At 39.0% G+C, this 15,809-nt stretch overlaps 1 protein-coding gene across 1 annotated transcript in view; it reads right to left on the bottom strand.

Moving 5' to 3' along the window:
• TOX (thymocyte selection associated high mobility group box) overlaps positions 1-15,809 on the bottom strand; it is a 295,082-nt gene that overhangs the window by 122,940 nt on the left and 156,333 nt on the right. The window contains exon 3 of the mRNA XM_061171715.1: positions 9,088-9,330. Coding sequence (XP_061027698.1) covers positions 9,088-9,330 — 243 coding nt within the window. The remainder of the gene's footprint in view (positions 1-9,087; positions 9,331-15,809) is intronic.

Raw genomic sequence — 15,809 nt, forward strand, 5'->3', positions numbered from 1 at the left:
CGTGGACGGGGGAAGGGCCGGGCGGGAGGGCCGCACGCAGGAAGCACACATCCCACGGAGTCTTCAGGTACACGATTTCTCTCCTGAACGGGCTTCCGTTCTCACTTGCTGTTTATTCTTCTCACTCCCACCTCTTTTTCCTCTAGGCTCTGTGTTGCTTTTCCCCAATTCCCCCTCAACACTTTAGGAAATATTTTATTAACAATTGGAGGGTGCAGCTAGTGACTGAAACTTCATTGCCAGGACCTGAGGAGTCTTGCTTATGGGCCTACTTAGAACCTATTTGTCCAAGGACAATCAGGAGCACATAACTATATTTTTCTTCCCTCTCTTTGTTTGCCAAGTGCTATTTAAATAATGGATACCCAGCCAGAAAAAAAAGATGCCTTGAAGAGTAACACCATGATGTCCTTCCCAGATGTTTGCCTTTAGGATGAGAAATGAGTTACACAGAAACAAGATGGGGAATTGCTGGCTAGATACCAATACAGTAAGGGACACATGCTGTGCGAGCGATCGATGGTTCAAAAATCAAATATGTCAGCAATCGATGACGCTATTAAAGAGACTACCATAAAATGTCCATGTGGGGACAGAGAAGTATTTGAAAAATTCAGAAATTAATCTGCAACCTCAGGCAATGTCTGGAGCTCTGCCTCCCATTGTGGTCGGCATTCCTTAAAATCACAAATTAAAAAAAAAAAAAAGTTAATTTGATGTAAAAGTTGAAAAATATGACCTCTGAGGAAAGGTTAAAGGAATTGGGGTTATTTGGGCCAGGTAAAACACAACTGCAGGACTGACTTAATAATGTCAAAATACTTGAAATCAACTGTTCTTCAACCATTCAGATGTCTGAAGCAGACACAGTAGAGTGAAAGTGCAGTAAGATACTTGAGTTTAACTTTAGTAAGGAACTTCCTGGAAGGAATCTAAATCTCTTACTGCAATTTAACTTAACATTACAAGGTTAATTAAACACAAACAGACTACCAAGGAAAGTTGTGGAATCTTGGCTCTTAGATAGAAAACTACATATCTTAACTGGTTTAGGTTTACTTCTGTCTGGAATTAAGAGACTGGATTGAATAACTCCCCAAGTTTGCTTACAGTATATTATGTAACTGGTCTTATAGCTTTTTAATTTCTTCCGCACATGGGCGAGGCACTGATCCACATGAACACTAGGGGTGAAGAAAAAGTACAGCAAGCCCTATATACAAAGTGAATCTTGAGTTTTTGTACTTGGCATAAGAAAGGAAAAGTGTTATTTTTAAATTGACTCCTTCCCTGAACACTATTAAGAAGAGCTCTAGTTTGAAACAATATTTTATTATAGCACTAAAAGATAGTCCCAAACCATTAGCATACTGAGTCCAGTGAACTACTTATCAATACTACATTCAAAGTAGTCTGTTTTGAGCAAAGAAAGGGCTTAAGTAGAGCTTAACAACTAACCACCACCAACGCTTATTTTTAGCCTTATTAGGAATCTGACATTAAAAAAAAAAACCCAAACCACACACTTTTATTATATATGGTAAAAAATAAGAACAAAAAACCAGCCCATTTTTTCACAGTATTACAGTGGTTTAATACATTGCTCTCAACTGCTGCAATATTCAAAAAAGGATAATTTGTGAAAAAAATGGCTGTAACTGCTAAACATTTAATGAATTATGGTATAATTCTAATTAATTATTCTTCGTCTTTTTTCTTCTGTCAAAGTGGGCAAAATCATTTCTTTTTATTGCTTTTCTCCCCCTATTTTTTAAACAAACAAACAAACCCGGGTGACATCCATTCCATTTGAAGCTAATGCTTCCATTATTTCATATCTGAGTGGGGCTGACATCATCAGCTCCTTCGTGTCCCAAAAGATACTTAGCTCTAGTCCACTGTTACAGACTTTATGCATTACATGAAATAAGATATCTCCAGATTTTGAAAATATTTATTTTAAAAACAGCAATCAAATTGTGTGTAATCACATTTTCTGCCTGGCTTTGAAAGCTACATTATTCAATATGCCAGTGGTCCTTTCCATCATGGCGACATATTAGCAATTCATGCTGCTGTAATACATCTGACTTCCTTGATGTACAGCACTCCCTACAGACCCAGAGAAACACTCCTGCTTCAGTTCCGTGTGTCCTGCGCAGTACCTACCGAAGTGATGGTTGTCAAAACACTTGTACAGTGGCCTTTGAATGCAAAGTGTGCCATGACTGAAAGCTTCAAACGACAATAAATCTGAGTATATACATTATGCTTGCATTTGTTGCCTGGAAAAACTAAGGCATTCGGGAAATAAACCCCCCAATTTTATTGCCTTTTAACATCTTTTTCCATTTTAAACTCCAGAACTGGAAATTTGAAGCATTCAAAGAAATTGAAACCTCCTTTGTTGCTTTTTTCATTGTAAATTTTCTATACTGTGTCATTAGGAACCACACTCTACAAAAAGCCCAGGTTCTAAATGAATCCTTTCTGTGAGGCCATTCTAAAACTTTGCACGGTTTTTCTTTGTATGAAAGAGCTTCTGTTGCCTGCACAAAGAACAAGCGATCGCCACATATATCGGCCAGGCAGGAGCCTTGGATGACTTTATACAAGGTTGCATTTTGCCTTTTACCAGTCCATGGTGAAACCCAGCAGTGAATGTGCCAGGGTGGAGAGAAAAAGGAGAGGCTCTTGATTTCAGTTTGTACGAATCAAAAGATTTTTCTTAAACCATGAATACTTAATATGAACATTTTCTTATTTTACCCTTCTCCCAAAATAGCTCTGTAGTTTCTTTTTAACAACATGAAAACAACATCACTTTCTTCTTAATGGCAGAATAATATTTTCCACTCAAAAGAAATGTTCTGTCCAATAGGTTCAAATATCTTAATAACCGATTAGGTTTTGGGGTGGGAGGACAGGTAAAACACTGAGAATCTAGTCCAAGTGATGGTGGGAAAAATGACTAAGTAACTAAAGTGACAAGTTGAGTGAGTCGTGACTCTGGATCATAGTTGTGTGGTCGATAGAGAATGAATCATAGGAAAATGCCAGCCCTGGAAAGGACCTCAGAGATCAACTAGTCTTGTGGTTTTCCGTCTTCTTTGGGGGCAGAACCCTATGTTCAAGGGAATTTTTACAAGAAATGTGAACAAGTGAGATGAATAAGAGCAACACCTTTCTGGCTGGTTCCTGGCTTCCCCTGGCTCTGCCTGATCTAGTCCAACCCCACTGGTTACAGACAGGGTGCAGCGAATTGCCCGTGGTTAACAAACTTATCCCAGGCAGGGCCTGGCCTTCCAGACTCTCATTCCAGTGCTCTTCTAACCAGATTCCACTCTTGGAAAAGCACAGGCGGTCAATTATCCACTATCAAAATAACTCAGGAATTTTGAGAAAAATGGAACTCTTGCACATTGGGTCATGAGTGGCTGTTTAACTTGGACCTAGAGAATCAGAACTAGTTGGCACTTGTTCAACAGTATATACTAATAGAAATTCTACACTGTTTTATAGCCTGGTCTTGGAAAATACGGACTTTAAGACAATGGAATCTTTTTTCAAGTGCCAGAAATCTTACTTTTTGCAGGAGTCCTGACTGACTACTAACACATAAAATGGCACAGGCAAGAATATACAAAAAGGAAGCGGTGGGAAATTTGGGAAGGAAAAACTGTCACCCTATGTATGTTTCACCCCTGTATATGTCTATGGCAAGTTTCAGAAGGCAATCTAGATTTTCTACCCTGGTGACCTTTTTATCAGAAAGGGATTCCCACTGAATATATCTAGCACCTACTGTGTGACAGGCACTACTTTACAGATATTAACTACGTTAATGCTACAACAGTATGGGATTAAGTGTCTTATTATACCTATTTTAGAGGTGAGGAAAGTGAGGCACAAAAAGGTTATGTAAGTTGCTCAATGTCATGCAGCTGGTATAGGTCTGTGCCAGGATTTGAACTGTGGTAGTTGTGGTCCAAAGATGTCAGTTTTAATCAAAATGATGTATAAGGACACTCAGTAGAAGGTAAAGACTTCTTTGGTGACTAGCAAGCTTATTGCCTTTTATTTTTTATTTTTTGGACAGATGTGAAGAAGATTAAGGATTTAAGTATAAATCGCTCTTTTGGAAGATCTTCTCTCGTGCCTTTTAACTTCTGCAAAAGAGTTATACATATACAGTCTTGCTTTTCATATTTTATTTAGCAAACTTATATAATAATGCTTCCTATGTGCCAACCAATGGTCTAAGCAATTCTTAAATATTCATTTCACTCCATGAGGTAAGGACGACCATTATCCTTGTTTATCAGGTAAGGAAGCTGGGGTATTCACTGGTTGAGCCACTGAGCAAGTCTCTTAAGTACCCTGAATCTCCATTTTTCATTTGCAATATTGGGATAATACTACTCACTCATATATTGATTTCTAATTACGGACTAAATTTTTTTACATCTAATATATTAGAAATTTGTTGGTAATGTTTATAATCAGTAAAACTGTATCACTTATGTTGCCAGTGGGGATAAGAAACAGGCAGATATAAGAAAATTTAAATTTAAAATAAATTTTCAGAAAAGATTATATATTATACAAAACAGCAACATATATAACATATAATAATGCATGTATGTTAAACATTACAATAACCTCTAAAATATATACAATATCTAAATGAGAATTAAAATATGTTCACCTCTTTGATCCATTCAGATTCTAAAACTCCATCATGTGAAAATACTAACACAAAGATCTGAGCACCCTACTGACAGCGAAAGGCTCAGCTTTAGTAACACTGAAGAGCTTCTGGAAAATAAAACTGACGACAGTTGATCCTATACATAAATCTACCTAGGGGGGCTTATACTTACAAGATTTTAAAATCTACAGCAAGTTCATTATTTAGAATCCACAAGTGTTAGCTTTTATTAGTTGTTCCCAAACTGTAGGTGACCTTGAAAGGAGTTATCAGAAAGAGCCCTGTAATTTCTAGGTGGGAAGCTTTTACTTCCTGATTCTGTAGCCATTATTTCCTCGTCTATATGAACATTGATAACCTAAATTGTGCACTATTCCATTTCATACATATATCATAAATATAGGGGCTTCCCTGGTGGCTCAGTGGTTAAGAATCCGCCTGTCAATGCAGGGGACACGGGTTCGAGCCCTGCTCCAGGAATATCCCACATGCCGCGGAGCAACTAAGCCCACGTGCCACAACTACTGAGCCTGCGCTCTAGAGCCCGCGAGCCACAACTACTGAAGCCCGCGTGCCTAGAGCCCGTGCTCCGCAGCAAGAGAAGCCACCGCAATGAGAAGCCCTCGCACCGCAACGAAGAGTAGCCCCCGCTCGCCGCAACTAGAGAAAAGCCCGTGCACAGCAAGGAAGACCCAACGCAGCCAGAAGTAATAAATAAATAAAAAATAAATAAATTAATTAAAAAAAAATATATGTCAACAACTGATAAACCAATTAATCATCTGGTTAAATTTTGTGATCACATTATACACGAGCAAAGTTGCTAGGAAAGAGTTTTGGTCAGTTTTTACAAAGACACATGAAAAAAGTACCTTATAGACCTAACGTTACTTCAAAGAAAATAATCCTTAGCCCTTTTTAAATATAAAATATGGCAATATGAAGGGTTGTTCATCTTTAGATCCATTGATTTGGGAATGATGTGCAAACAACTTAAGAGCTCGTATTTCTGTTCTCACTGTCACCACCCTGTGTGTCTCCACACTCCTTGCCTGAGTTACAACAACAGAGGGCTCCTCAGACTTTACACAACTCCAGTTTCTTTCCACTGCGATCCCTCCAGAGAGATGCCAGAAGGATTTTCCTATGACACTGGTTTCATAATGCTTTTGCCTTGAGTGAAAACAGCCAGTGGTTTCTTAGACTCCATCATATCAAGCCCACAGTCCTTAGAGTGATTTTTGAAACCTTTTGTCAAATCTCCTAACTTAAAATGTCCAACCTGCTTTTCAAATGCTCTCTCTCCTAGATGCCTTTTCTTTCCTTTCTGTTTGTCTAAGTCGAAACCATCTTTCAAGACCTGACTGCCGTCCTACCTTTTCCACTAAGTTTTATAAATCACCCAAACCAGATGACTATAATCTCTTCCAACCAGGATTCCTACTGGGTTCACGGCCAGTAAAATTGTGTTTAGCCCTTCTCCTGTCTCAAATTGCTTGATGTTTCACTCAAACTGTTTCATACTTAGTTACGTTTTTTCTGTAGTTTACAAGCTCCTGAAGGACAGTGACCATATTTTATCAACCATTTGAGCCCTTTCAAACTTTTAGAGCACAGAAGGCATTTAAAATGTACACACTGATGAGTGGCATTCTAAACACATGATAGCTCAAAATAAGATTGGAGATGCCCCTTGTTTCTCAAAGGAATTAGTAGACTCCAGTAAAGTCGGCCTTTCCAACTTTATTAGATTTCTATTGCAACTTTGCAGTATTATCAAACTCTGGCTCTTGCAATCCAGTCAGAGATCCAAGCCTTGAAAAAGGACTCTTAAAACAAATTTCATCTCCAAATCTACTTTCTTCAAGACCACACTGGCTTAAAAAATGGGTTTCCTGTAGATTTAATGTTAAATCAACATAATTAACTGGACCTATGCTGTCCAGGATAGTAGCCACTAGGTACATGTTGCTACCTTAAATGTAATTAAAACATAATAAAATAAAAATCAGTCCTTCAGTCACGCTAGCCACATTTAAAGTGTTCAATAGCCAATGACTATTGCTACTGGACAGTATGCATAACAGAAAAGCCATCATCACAGAGAGTTCTATTGGACAGTGCTGAAGCCTATCCAAAGTCTCGCCAAAACTTAATTTGTTGGAGCAGCTTTTTACTTACAGCATAAAATGCTAGGACCAGTACTGTGAGAGGCAAACTAGATGTCCACCCCAGAATACGGTTTGGAGGTACTGGGAAGTCTCACCATCCTATGAAAAACCCAAATAGACTCACCTTGCCAAGAACTGGAATGGCAAACTAGAGCTTCACTCGCTTAGTTTAGGCTGAACAGGGACCCTCTGCCTTGTAAAGTGTGAAAACTTCCAAGGGAAATACCATGTTGATGGGAAAATACTGAAGTCCGGTTTCTGACAGTGGGTTGGGTGGAGAGGAGCATGAAGAATTAGGATGAGCAGAGGCTCCTGACAAGGCAAGAGGGAAGCGTAGTAGAGGAAGGGCCTAGAAAGTGTGCTACGCAGCCGCGGCTAGATCCAGTCCTGAGCACATCATCTGAGGGTGGAGTGACTTAGCAAGGGCGGCCAAACTGGGAAAATTCCAGATGCATGTATACTCAGGTTGCACAAGCATCTCTTAAAGAGTGAATGGTGAATTGGGAGGGTCCTGGAATGCTAAGAAGGCAAATTATATAAAAGAAAAAGGGTTTTGAGACTAAAACTATATAACTGAGTATCTCATTATCCTCCTATGGCCCAACTTCATTAGCACATGAGGAAGAAGCATAGAGGACAAAACTGGTATTTTATGTGCTGTGTTCATCCTTCCTCTCCTTCTCAGTGAACAGGGAAGTCTATAAAGCATGACATGGATGCCTTATTGGCTCATGAACTGGGTCTGAAGGCTTAGCCCCAAAGAGGAATAGGCACGTGATTTTTCAAGGTCACTACTTTGAAGTACAACATTAATTAGATTTACACACTTAGCATGTTTTCTAAAAAATCCATCTTCCATTTTAGGAAGTCACGGTTAATACTCTCAGGATAAATCTATACAGGTGGAGTATCATCTACAACCCGGGACAACAGTGTCGAGTGTTTTGCTCCTGCTGGTGCTGGGAACAAGCCCTCCCCTCTTGTCCACCCAGCTAGCTGCCACTTCTGAGGAGAATTCTATACCCTACCATGGCCTGTGATGTTAGGCTCAGGGCTTCATTCCCCCAAAACTACTGCGGGATCTCTTTCCACTCTCCTTTTTCCCCCCTTTATGTTCACGATTAACAGAAAAACCTTCTTGTGAAGTCACTCAAGTTAGAGATACATCACCAAATGATTTAGGTAAGTGATAACATGAAACGCTTTCCTATCAGAAGCAACCTAAGATGAGCAAGCTAATCGAGTTGTTCATTGCGAATGTGACAGAACTGTTCAGTGACTTATAAACATGACAACAGAGACGGTTGGACTGTTAAGTGATTGAACAACGCAAACCAAAGAACGCTCATTAGAAGTCACTGTTAACCTGAGAGAGAGTTTCATTACATGGCAGAAAGCTCTGCCCTTGGTCATATACTACTGACAATATTCTCTACTTCTTGTGATATAGACAGAGAAACTATTAAGGTTTTAGATGACATAAAAATCAGAAGGAAAGATTTTATGATGTCAGTGTTTCTCAAGCATGGGATACTTGTTAAAAATACAGACTCTTGGACTTCCTGGGTAGGGGCTGGGCATTCAATTTTTGCTAGACTTCTGGGTGATACATAGTCTCACTAAATTTGAGAAGTGTAGAACATGAGAAGATTCAAAGTGACAAACAAAGTCCAAGAGAGAGAAACACTTTAGTAGAGATAAATTTTGATCACCCAAATTATACCTTCAAAATAAAGATGAAAAGTGTTTTCTTGCTTTCCTATTATATAAATTGGTGGAATTTGAGAGCAGAAAATAGGGGAGCAACCAACTTTCACAGCAGTTCCTAGAAGAAGTGGGGATCTTGCTTGTGTTGAAGAATCCTGCACTAGATGAGATGTGGCACCTTTATAAACTTTTTATCTAAAAGTTAGCAAGACATTTTGACCATATGACCACACATTCAGTGTCAAATAGTATTTAGGACTTTGGGTTATAAATATGAGTGATCAAACATGTAATTAATTGATTTTGCCTTGGCTTAAATGTAAAATGGAAAATTGCTTTAGGATTTTACAGGATTTATGGATTTAGGATTTCATAGCTAAAAACCATTCTAGTTTCAGAAAGCCACGTTACGATGATTGAAAGCTTCTCGCATTAATTTAGACCTTGTCCTCGCGGTGTCCCCTGCTCCCCACCACCAACCAGTAAGCAGACCCTTACCACAGAAATGGAGTTGGGAAGCAGTGCTCCGTCCTGGCCCAGCATATTGGAGACGGTGATTTCAGGTAGGTCCATGTTTTGTGGATGAAACGGTAGCAGGCCATTATGGTTCATTGGGTGACACAGAGAGTGGTAACCAGGTTCGACCTCATTCAGGTGCACCAGCGAGTGGTCGGGGAGGGAAGGAGGAGTGATGGGTGGAATGTTAAAGTCTTCGCTTTCCAGGCTTGGACCAGGGTAGGACTGAAAAGACAACGGTGATATTGATGCAAATTATCATCCCCTTCTTTTCATCATGGTGAACAAACACACATGACCCTTTCAGATATTATTACAAGCATCATTAAGGATTTGGCAAAGACACTGCAAACACTCAGATTATCCTGCTGCAATTTCTCTATCATGCATGGAAGAAAATCTCCTCGAAGGCATAGCCACTTCTCGTATAAAGAGTGCCGCCATTAAGCAGTTTTATTGTTCCAAGAAGCTGAACTCAAACAGATTTCAAAGGTCCCATTAAAATGCTCCAGAGTTTTAATCTAGCTGAATACCTTTTTTCATGGGAATTGTGGGGAAAGAAAGGCAATTTATAAAATTAATATTTGATCAAACATGTTTCATAGGGCTCCCTACTGCTCAGATCATGAGATGTAATAAAATGAATTCCAGAAGTTCTGAGGCAATCGCTTCTGGGTTTTGAAGAGCTACATGCTCACAACTGACAAAGAAAAAAATCTGGTAAAGCAGTAGCTAAACCATGTTGCATAAGTGTGACTTCAGAGAAAGTGTCATATATGAAGATAATGCCATTAAAAGCTATTTTTATCATGAAGATTATGCCATCAAAATAAAAATGAAGATGGCTTTCTTGATTTCTGACTAGTCACATTTATTTGATCTACCCCTAGAAGACAGTAAATAATTTTGTAATCATTTAAATGCAGTTCGGCCAATTTTGAAAGACAACATTACACAAATATCATTATAATACTAATTTAGGAATAAAAGTCAATCAGTAAAATAAATAACAACATACGTGGGGCTTTTTCTTTTAGAAAGTAGCTTTTAGATAAAACAGGAAGGGAGGGAGCAAAGACGGAAGGCAAGAGTATGTGAGGACACTCCTGCTTACAAATGGAATGTGGTAAACATGGAACATATATAAGGAGGAACTGAATAATAAAATATTGTTACCAATTCATATCAAAACACAGCAATATTTAGCAGTCTTTAGAGAGCAGGTGCCATAATACGAAGGAAACAGAGTGGGTCCAGATCACTCTTGCAAGCCTATCTTTCAAAGTACGCGAGTCTTCCTAGCGTCTGAGCACAGGGGTAGCAAGGACTCGCTTGTCTGGCAGCAGCACGCCTGCTGGAGTGTGCGAGATTGGAAATGAGCAGGCAGAGGGTAGGAGCCAAAGAAAGGAGTGCACGGTATTCGTGGGGTGTTCAGCCAATCAGCTTCATGCTCCTGCTTCCAAGTGCCTGGGGTTATTTTTTTCCAGATGACATCTATTTGTCTAACAGAAAGAAAACCTTCAAGTTGTACTTGCTAAATGTTGTACAAGTTTTGATATATTTGTTTAGGTTTTGTCAGGAGACACGATTAAATGAAGAGCTACTTGGAACGTCTGGCATTGAGACGTGGTCACGTAGAAGCACGTGTGGGTTACAGACTGGGGGCGTATGAAGGAAAGATTTAATTCATCTCTGCAGATAATTTTTCTTAAGTATCTAAAGTTCTGTTAAAAGAAAAAATCACCAGCACTAAAAGTTCAATCATAAGTTATCAAACTTTCCTGTTTACAGTTATCTACCTCTTGTCTGAAAAATATACTAGTGCCCTGTGTCAAAACAGCAAGTTTGATTAAATTCTCACTTGCCTAATATATTTTAGACCTTTAATCTGTAGATCAGCCCCTGGTACAAGTATTCACATAAGAAGCATAAAAGATGCAAAATGGTGGAGGGTGGGAGGGAGATGAAGCACACTTATTAATGCTGGCTTCGTAGAAAGCGCTGTATTGAGTCCTTTGACTATGCTGTCTTCATTTAGTCCTTACAATAATCCTTTGTGTAGCTATTATTACCCTGTTTTCCTGAAGAGAAAATTGAGAGTTTGAAGTTAAATAACTTTCACTTAGCTGGTAAGCAATCAACTCAGTACATTTGAGGGCTGGATATATGAAGGAGGAAGGCGTTTTTATTTCTAACACTTCCATAACTAGTATAATTGCTATTATTTTATTAAGTTGAATGATACAAAGTTGCCAATACTCAGCTGTTTTTGATCAATAAAATTTCACAATTTAAGAATTAGTATTAGCATTAGTATCAGGTTTTTTCCTCGTCCCAAATTCCATCCCAATGCCCATCCCATTAAAATCAAATATTTACCCCATAAGAGCACAAGTATTCATAATTTGTCTTTCTGTCAACATTTCAAAGGCTGAACTTGTTGATACATATCTTTTAAGAAGTTAATTGACATCCGTTTGAAACCTTCCTGAATAAGATACAATTAATGCCAGCCATAAAGGAAAAAGATGTTTTTAACTTTATAAATGCCATTAAACCTCTGAAAATACCCAGGGATAGTCTACCTATGGTGTACTATAACTTTACATTCTAGAATTTCTCCAGTAGTTAAATCTTAATTTGCGGTGTTTTAAAGGAAGTTTTAATTGGTATCACCTTACGTCCAGTGATAACAATTGTACTGCAATTTAACTAAGCTACATGGTTTATTTTCATGTAATTACACATTAATGTTATTTAATCCGTGCACTTACATACCAAAACCACAGATTCCACAGCTTAACTGGTAATGGGTAGTTATGTGGATCAAGAATTTTAACAACAAAAGGTTACTTAGTAGTTTCTATTCTTCACAGTAGAAGTCATGAGATGGTTATTTGCCAGGAACCTATTACAACGTAATCGATGCCATATATAAGTATCACGGTAATTGTATAAATGTCAAAATGTCACAGAACTCACAAAAACTTCAATGCCAGACTAATTACTAATTATTTTTTAAATTTGGAAATGAATTAGCTAATTCTTCAACACTGACTTCCATGGCATGACATCTTTATTTTGATTTCTTAAAACCTAATAAGTTTGACTTAACCACAGTAAGTTATATACTAAGAGGCAATTTGCAGTTTCGGGGGTGATGTAACAATTGCATATGATTCAGTATTTTCCCTCATTCCCCATGAAGCTGCCTGGTTACAATCAGTGTTCAATATCTGTTGAATGAATTAACAAACGAATCACTGAATGAATGCATGCAAGAAGAAATGAATGAATGTGAAGATGACTCTCCAAAGGCATGAAGTTTATGACTATACCCCTGTTACGCCATGGGCTTGAATAAATATCCTGTATCCCCAGGAAGGCACTGGCTAGGTGACAGCATGGTATGGAACACTGATTGCTCAGCATGTTGGGAAGCCAAAAGTACTGTATCCTGTTAAAGATGTAAAGGCTTAAGCAGCCTGAGAAAGGCTGGGGTAGGGTGGTTTGGTGTCCCTCTCTGGCTGTTGATCTGTCCCCCTGAAGTGGTTTGCACTCACCATCCCGTGGAAACACAGAAGTCCCAGAGGATTCCTAAGGGCGAGTGTGGGGCCCCCTGGCTCTCAGAAGTTGTTGGAACCTAATGCCTACCGCAGCTAGCTAAGGACCTGGCGGAAGCCTTGGTTCCGCATCAGGATCCCTTGGGGATGGCTACCAGCAAGGGCCTCACTAGACAAGTGGACAGAGAGGGCATGAGAGGGTGTTCTGAGCACAGAAACAGGGACATTGGTGATGAGACCAGGGACTGAGCAGTCAGAGAAGCTTCAGTGAAAATCATTCCTTGCAGCTTCTACTGATTCAGGGTCCTTTTCTGATTCGGGCTTATTTTCCTCCTTCAAGTCTCAGTGAGGCCAGGTATTAAAAAAACTTTCATTCTCCAATTCTCTTGAGACCAAAGATCATTTGACCTTGCATATCCCGATGAGACACAGGGCTACTTTTTTTAGCCTGAGTTAGAGACCACCAAGGAGTCAATCCATGGCCTCTGAGAATCTGGGGGGCTGGGTTCCAGGCTACAATGCTGGAGAAGAGCAGGTATGGACTTTCAAGGAGGCATCATCTTCCTTATCAGCCTTTATAGCGCCTTTTACCCCTCCCAATCTAGAGATCAGAATCTTCTCAGCAGCTGTCTCTTCCCCAAGAAATGATAAAAGTCAACGGTGACCATCTACACAAATGAAGAGAAAGTACTTAGGGTTAACGGTATGAAATTCAAGACAATATGTTTAATTTTATCTTGGATCTTCACCATGTTAATGAAAGGCAAACTGGAAACAAAGCAGCATGCAAAGTGATTTGCTCTAAACCATAGCTAGTCTGCACGATCTAAATGAGTCAAAGACCTCAGAATTATATTACTGTTACTCAACCAGATTCTCCCTGATCCTAAGTTACTCACTGGCCCTAGACACAGGAGACTCTCCTTCTATTGCTGGTGCTGGGATACGGCTCTGTCCTAGAGCGGGAGGCTCTGTGAGTCCCTGTGTGTCCAGGGAGCACAAGCCAAGAGTCACGATACGTGGGGAGAATGGGCTGTGCTTTCACGAGGCTTGGCTAACGCTGGACTATGTATGAACTTCTCAGAGGCCATAAGGGGACTGTTGGAAGCATTAAAGTAGTAATTTCAAAATATTATCCTCCTCAAGAGACTATTTTTATGGTTCTAAATAATAGATCTAGTGACTATTTCAAGGCATTTTCTTGAAACCTTACCATTGGCATTTGCATATTTAGCTTACAAAGTGCTACATCTTTCTCTGATGAGGCGACAGATCTTGGACTGGTTGAGCGTACTTATAATGCTTCCTCAGTGACTGATAAGAAGGCCACGGAACATGCTGGAAAGACTGGAGGCTCTGGAGTCCAGCAGACAGGGCTGTTCTAGGCTCTTTGAAGCATTTATTAGTGTGGGTTCTGGGACAGGTTTCTCCTTTGAGCCTCAGTTTCAAAACCTGCTTTATGGGGTTCTTATGAGCATGAAAACAAAAACATAAGATAGGTAAATAAGCCTAATAACATATGTCTGCCACACAGAAAGTTCTTGATAAATGGCAGCTTTGGCATAGCTATGGTTATTGTTAAATGTGTTTATATATGCCATGGATTGGGTCATGTCTGAGAAGACAACTATAGAGCAAATAGGAGAGGATTTAGACATCGTAATAAAGGAATTTCAGTATATTTGCCATTGATCAGACCTCATATTGAAGCAAAGTGTAGCCCTATTCATACATAATGTATTCATTTAATTGCTCCCCATAAATAGGTTTTGTTTTTATTTTAATGGGATTAAATTGCAGTTTTGAAATTAAAGAATAAAAAGATAGTGGGAAATGGTGAATAGGAGAAGATGCTGAAGAGCTCAGACAATAAGGACCTCATGTGCAGAGGGCCACAACTCTGATTCTTCAGAGAACTCTGCTGCCGGCCGGCACCCAGGCTGATCAGTTCCTGACAGTTCCATCCTACTGACCCAGGTAAAAGGCTAATGAATGTGTGAAGCAGAATTTCAGTGTCTAAGTTTGCAACAAAAGCTATACTTTCTAACATACTGTCTTGTGTCCGAAGGAAAACTATATTCCCTGGGAGACTGCTGTCAAATTGCTGATCAGATGGTTTGTTTTTGAGACAAGAATCAAGAGTTGGGTTAGGAAAGTAACAGAAGATCCTTCCGATCTGTTTTGATTTGATCTTTTGGGAACCTTTCTAGCCTCTTGACTAAAGCCATTGTCCTTCCCCATGTCCAACCACCCCCAGCATCCCCAATTCAGTGAAAAAGGAAGGAAAACGTCTCACCTGATTTCTGGAAGATCTCATTCCCCTGCCTGTTTAATGACATGCTCACATTTCTTTTTCATCATTTTTGCTTTACATAGTCCATGGCCTGGGTATCCTGTTTACATTATTTTCTCCTTCTGCAATCCACACTTCCTTTCACTACAGCCTGTTCTTATTTTTTATTCTTATTCTACACTACCACATCTGGAGGTGGGATGTTAATTAGGCTGATTTTTCTTTTGACTACAGAGAATTTATGTTTTTGTACTGTTTAGATAGAGTGTTAATATATGCTGACTGGGAACAAATAATGGGAAATCTCTACTGGACTTTGTCTTTTCTTCTCTTCTAAAAATCTAGTTTCTCCACCAGAAGGGCCTTGTATTTGTGGGTCTTTGTCCACATATTGCAATCATTATACAGAGTATTCAATCTTTGGTGACAAGAGGTCCCATAACTCAGAAGAATTCAAAAGATATCATCTTGTACATATCTTTAAATTATGTGATGGCTTCATGCAATCATGCACACACTAAAAATATGGCTATGGTTATAACACTGTAAAATATGTTTCTCATATAGATCTTTATCTGAAAGATAAATAAATAGCACTGCCATCAAATTTATATGAAACGCCTTAATTTTTAATCTATAGCATAATTTCTGAAAGTTCAGGATAGAAAAATGCCCATGTTTAAACATGTTTCATCTTGTATTATTAAAAATTCTTGTTGCATAATTTAAATAACTGAACGAGAAGCAAAGTAAATTGAGTTCATTAGAAAAATAATAAACTTCCTCTGTATGTTTTCAGAAGTTGATATTGAATGTAATGGTGATTTCCCTAGAAAGAGTTTAAATAG

The sequence above is a fragment of the Eubalaena glacialis genome, chromosome 17, assembly GCF_028564815.1.
Source record: "Eubalaena glacialis isolate mEubGla1 chromosome 17, mEubGla1.1.hap2.+ XY, whole genome shotgun sequence".
Taxonomy (NCBI): Eukaryota; Metazoa; Chordata; class Mammalia; order Artiodactyla; family Balaenidae; genus Eubalaena; species Eubalaena glacialis.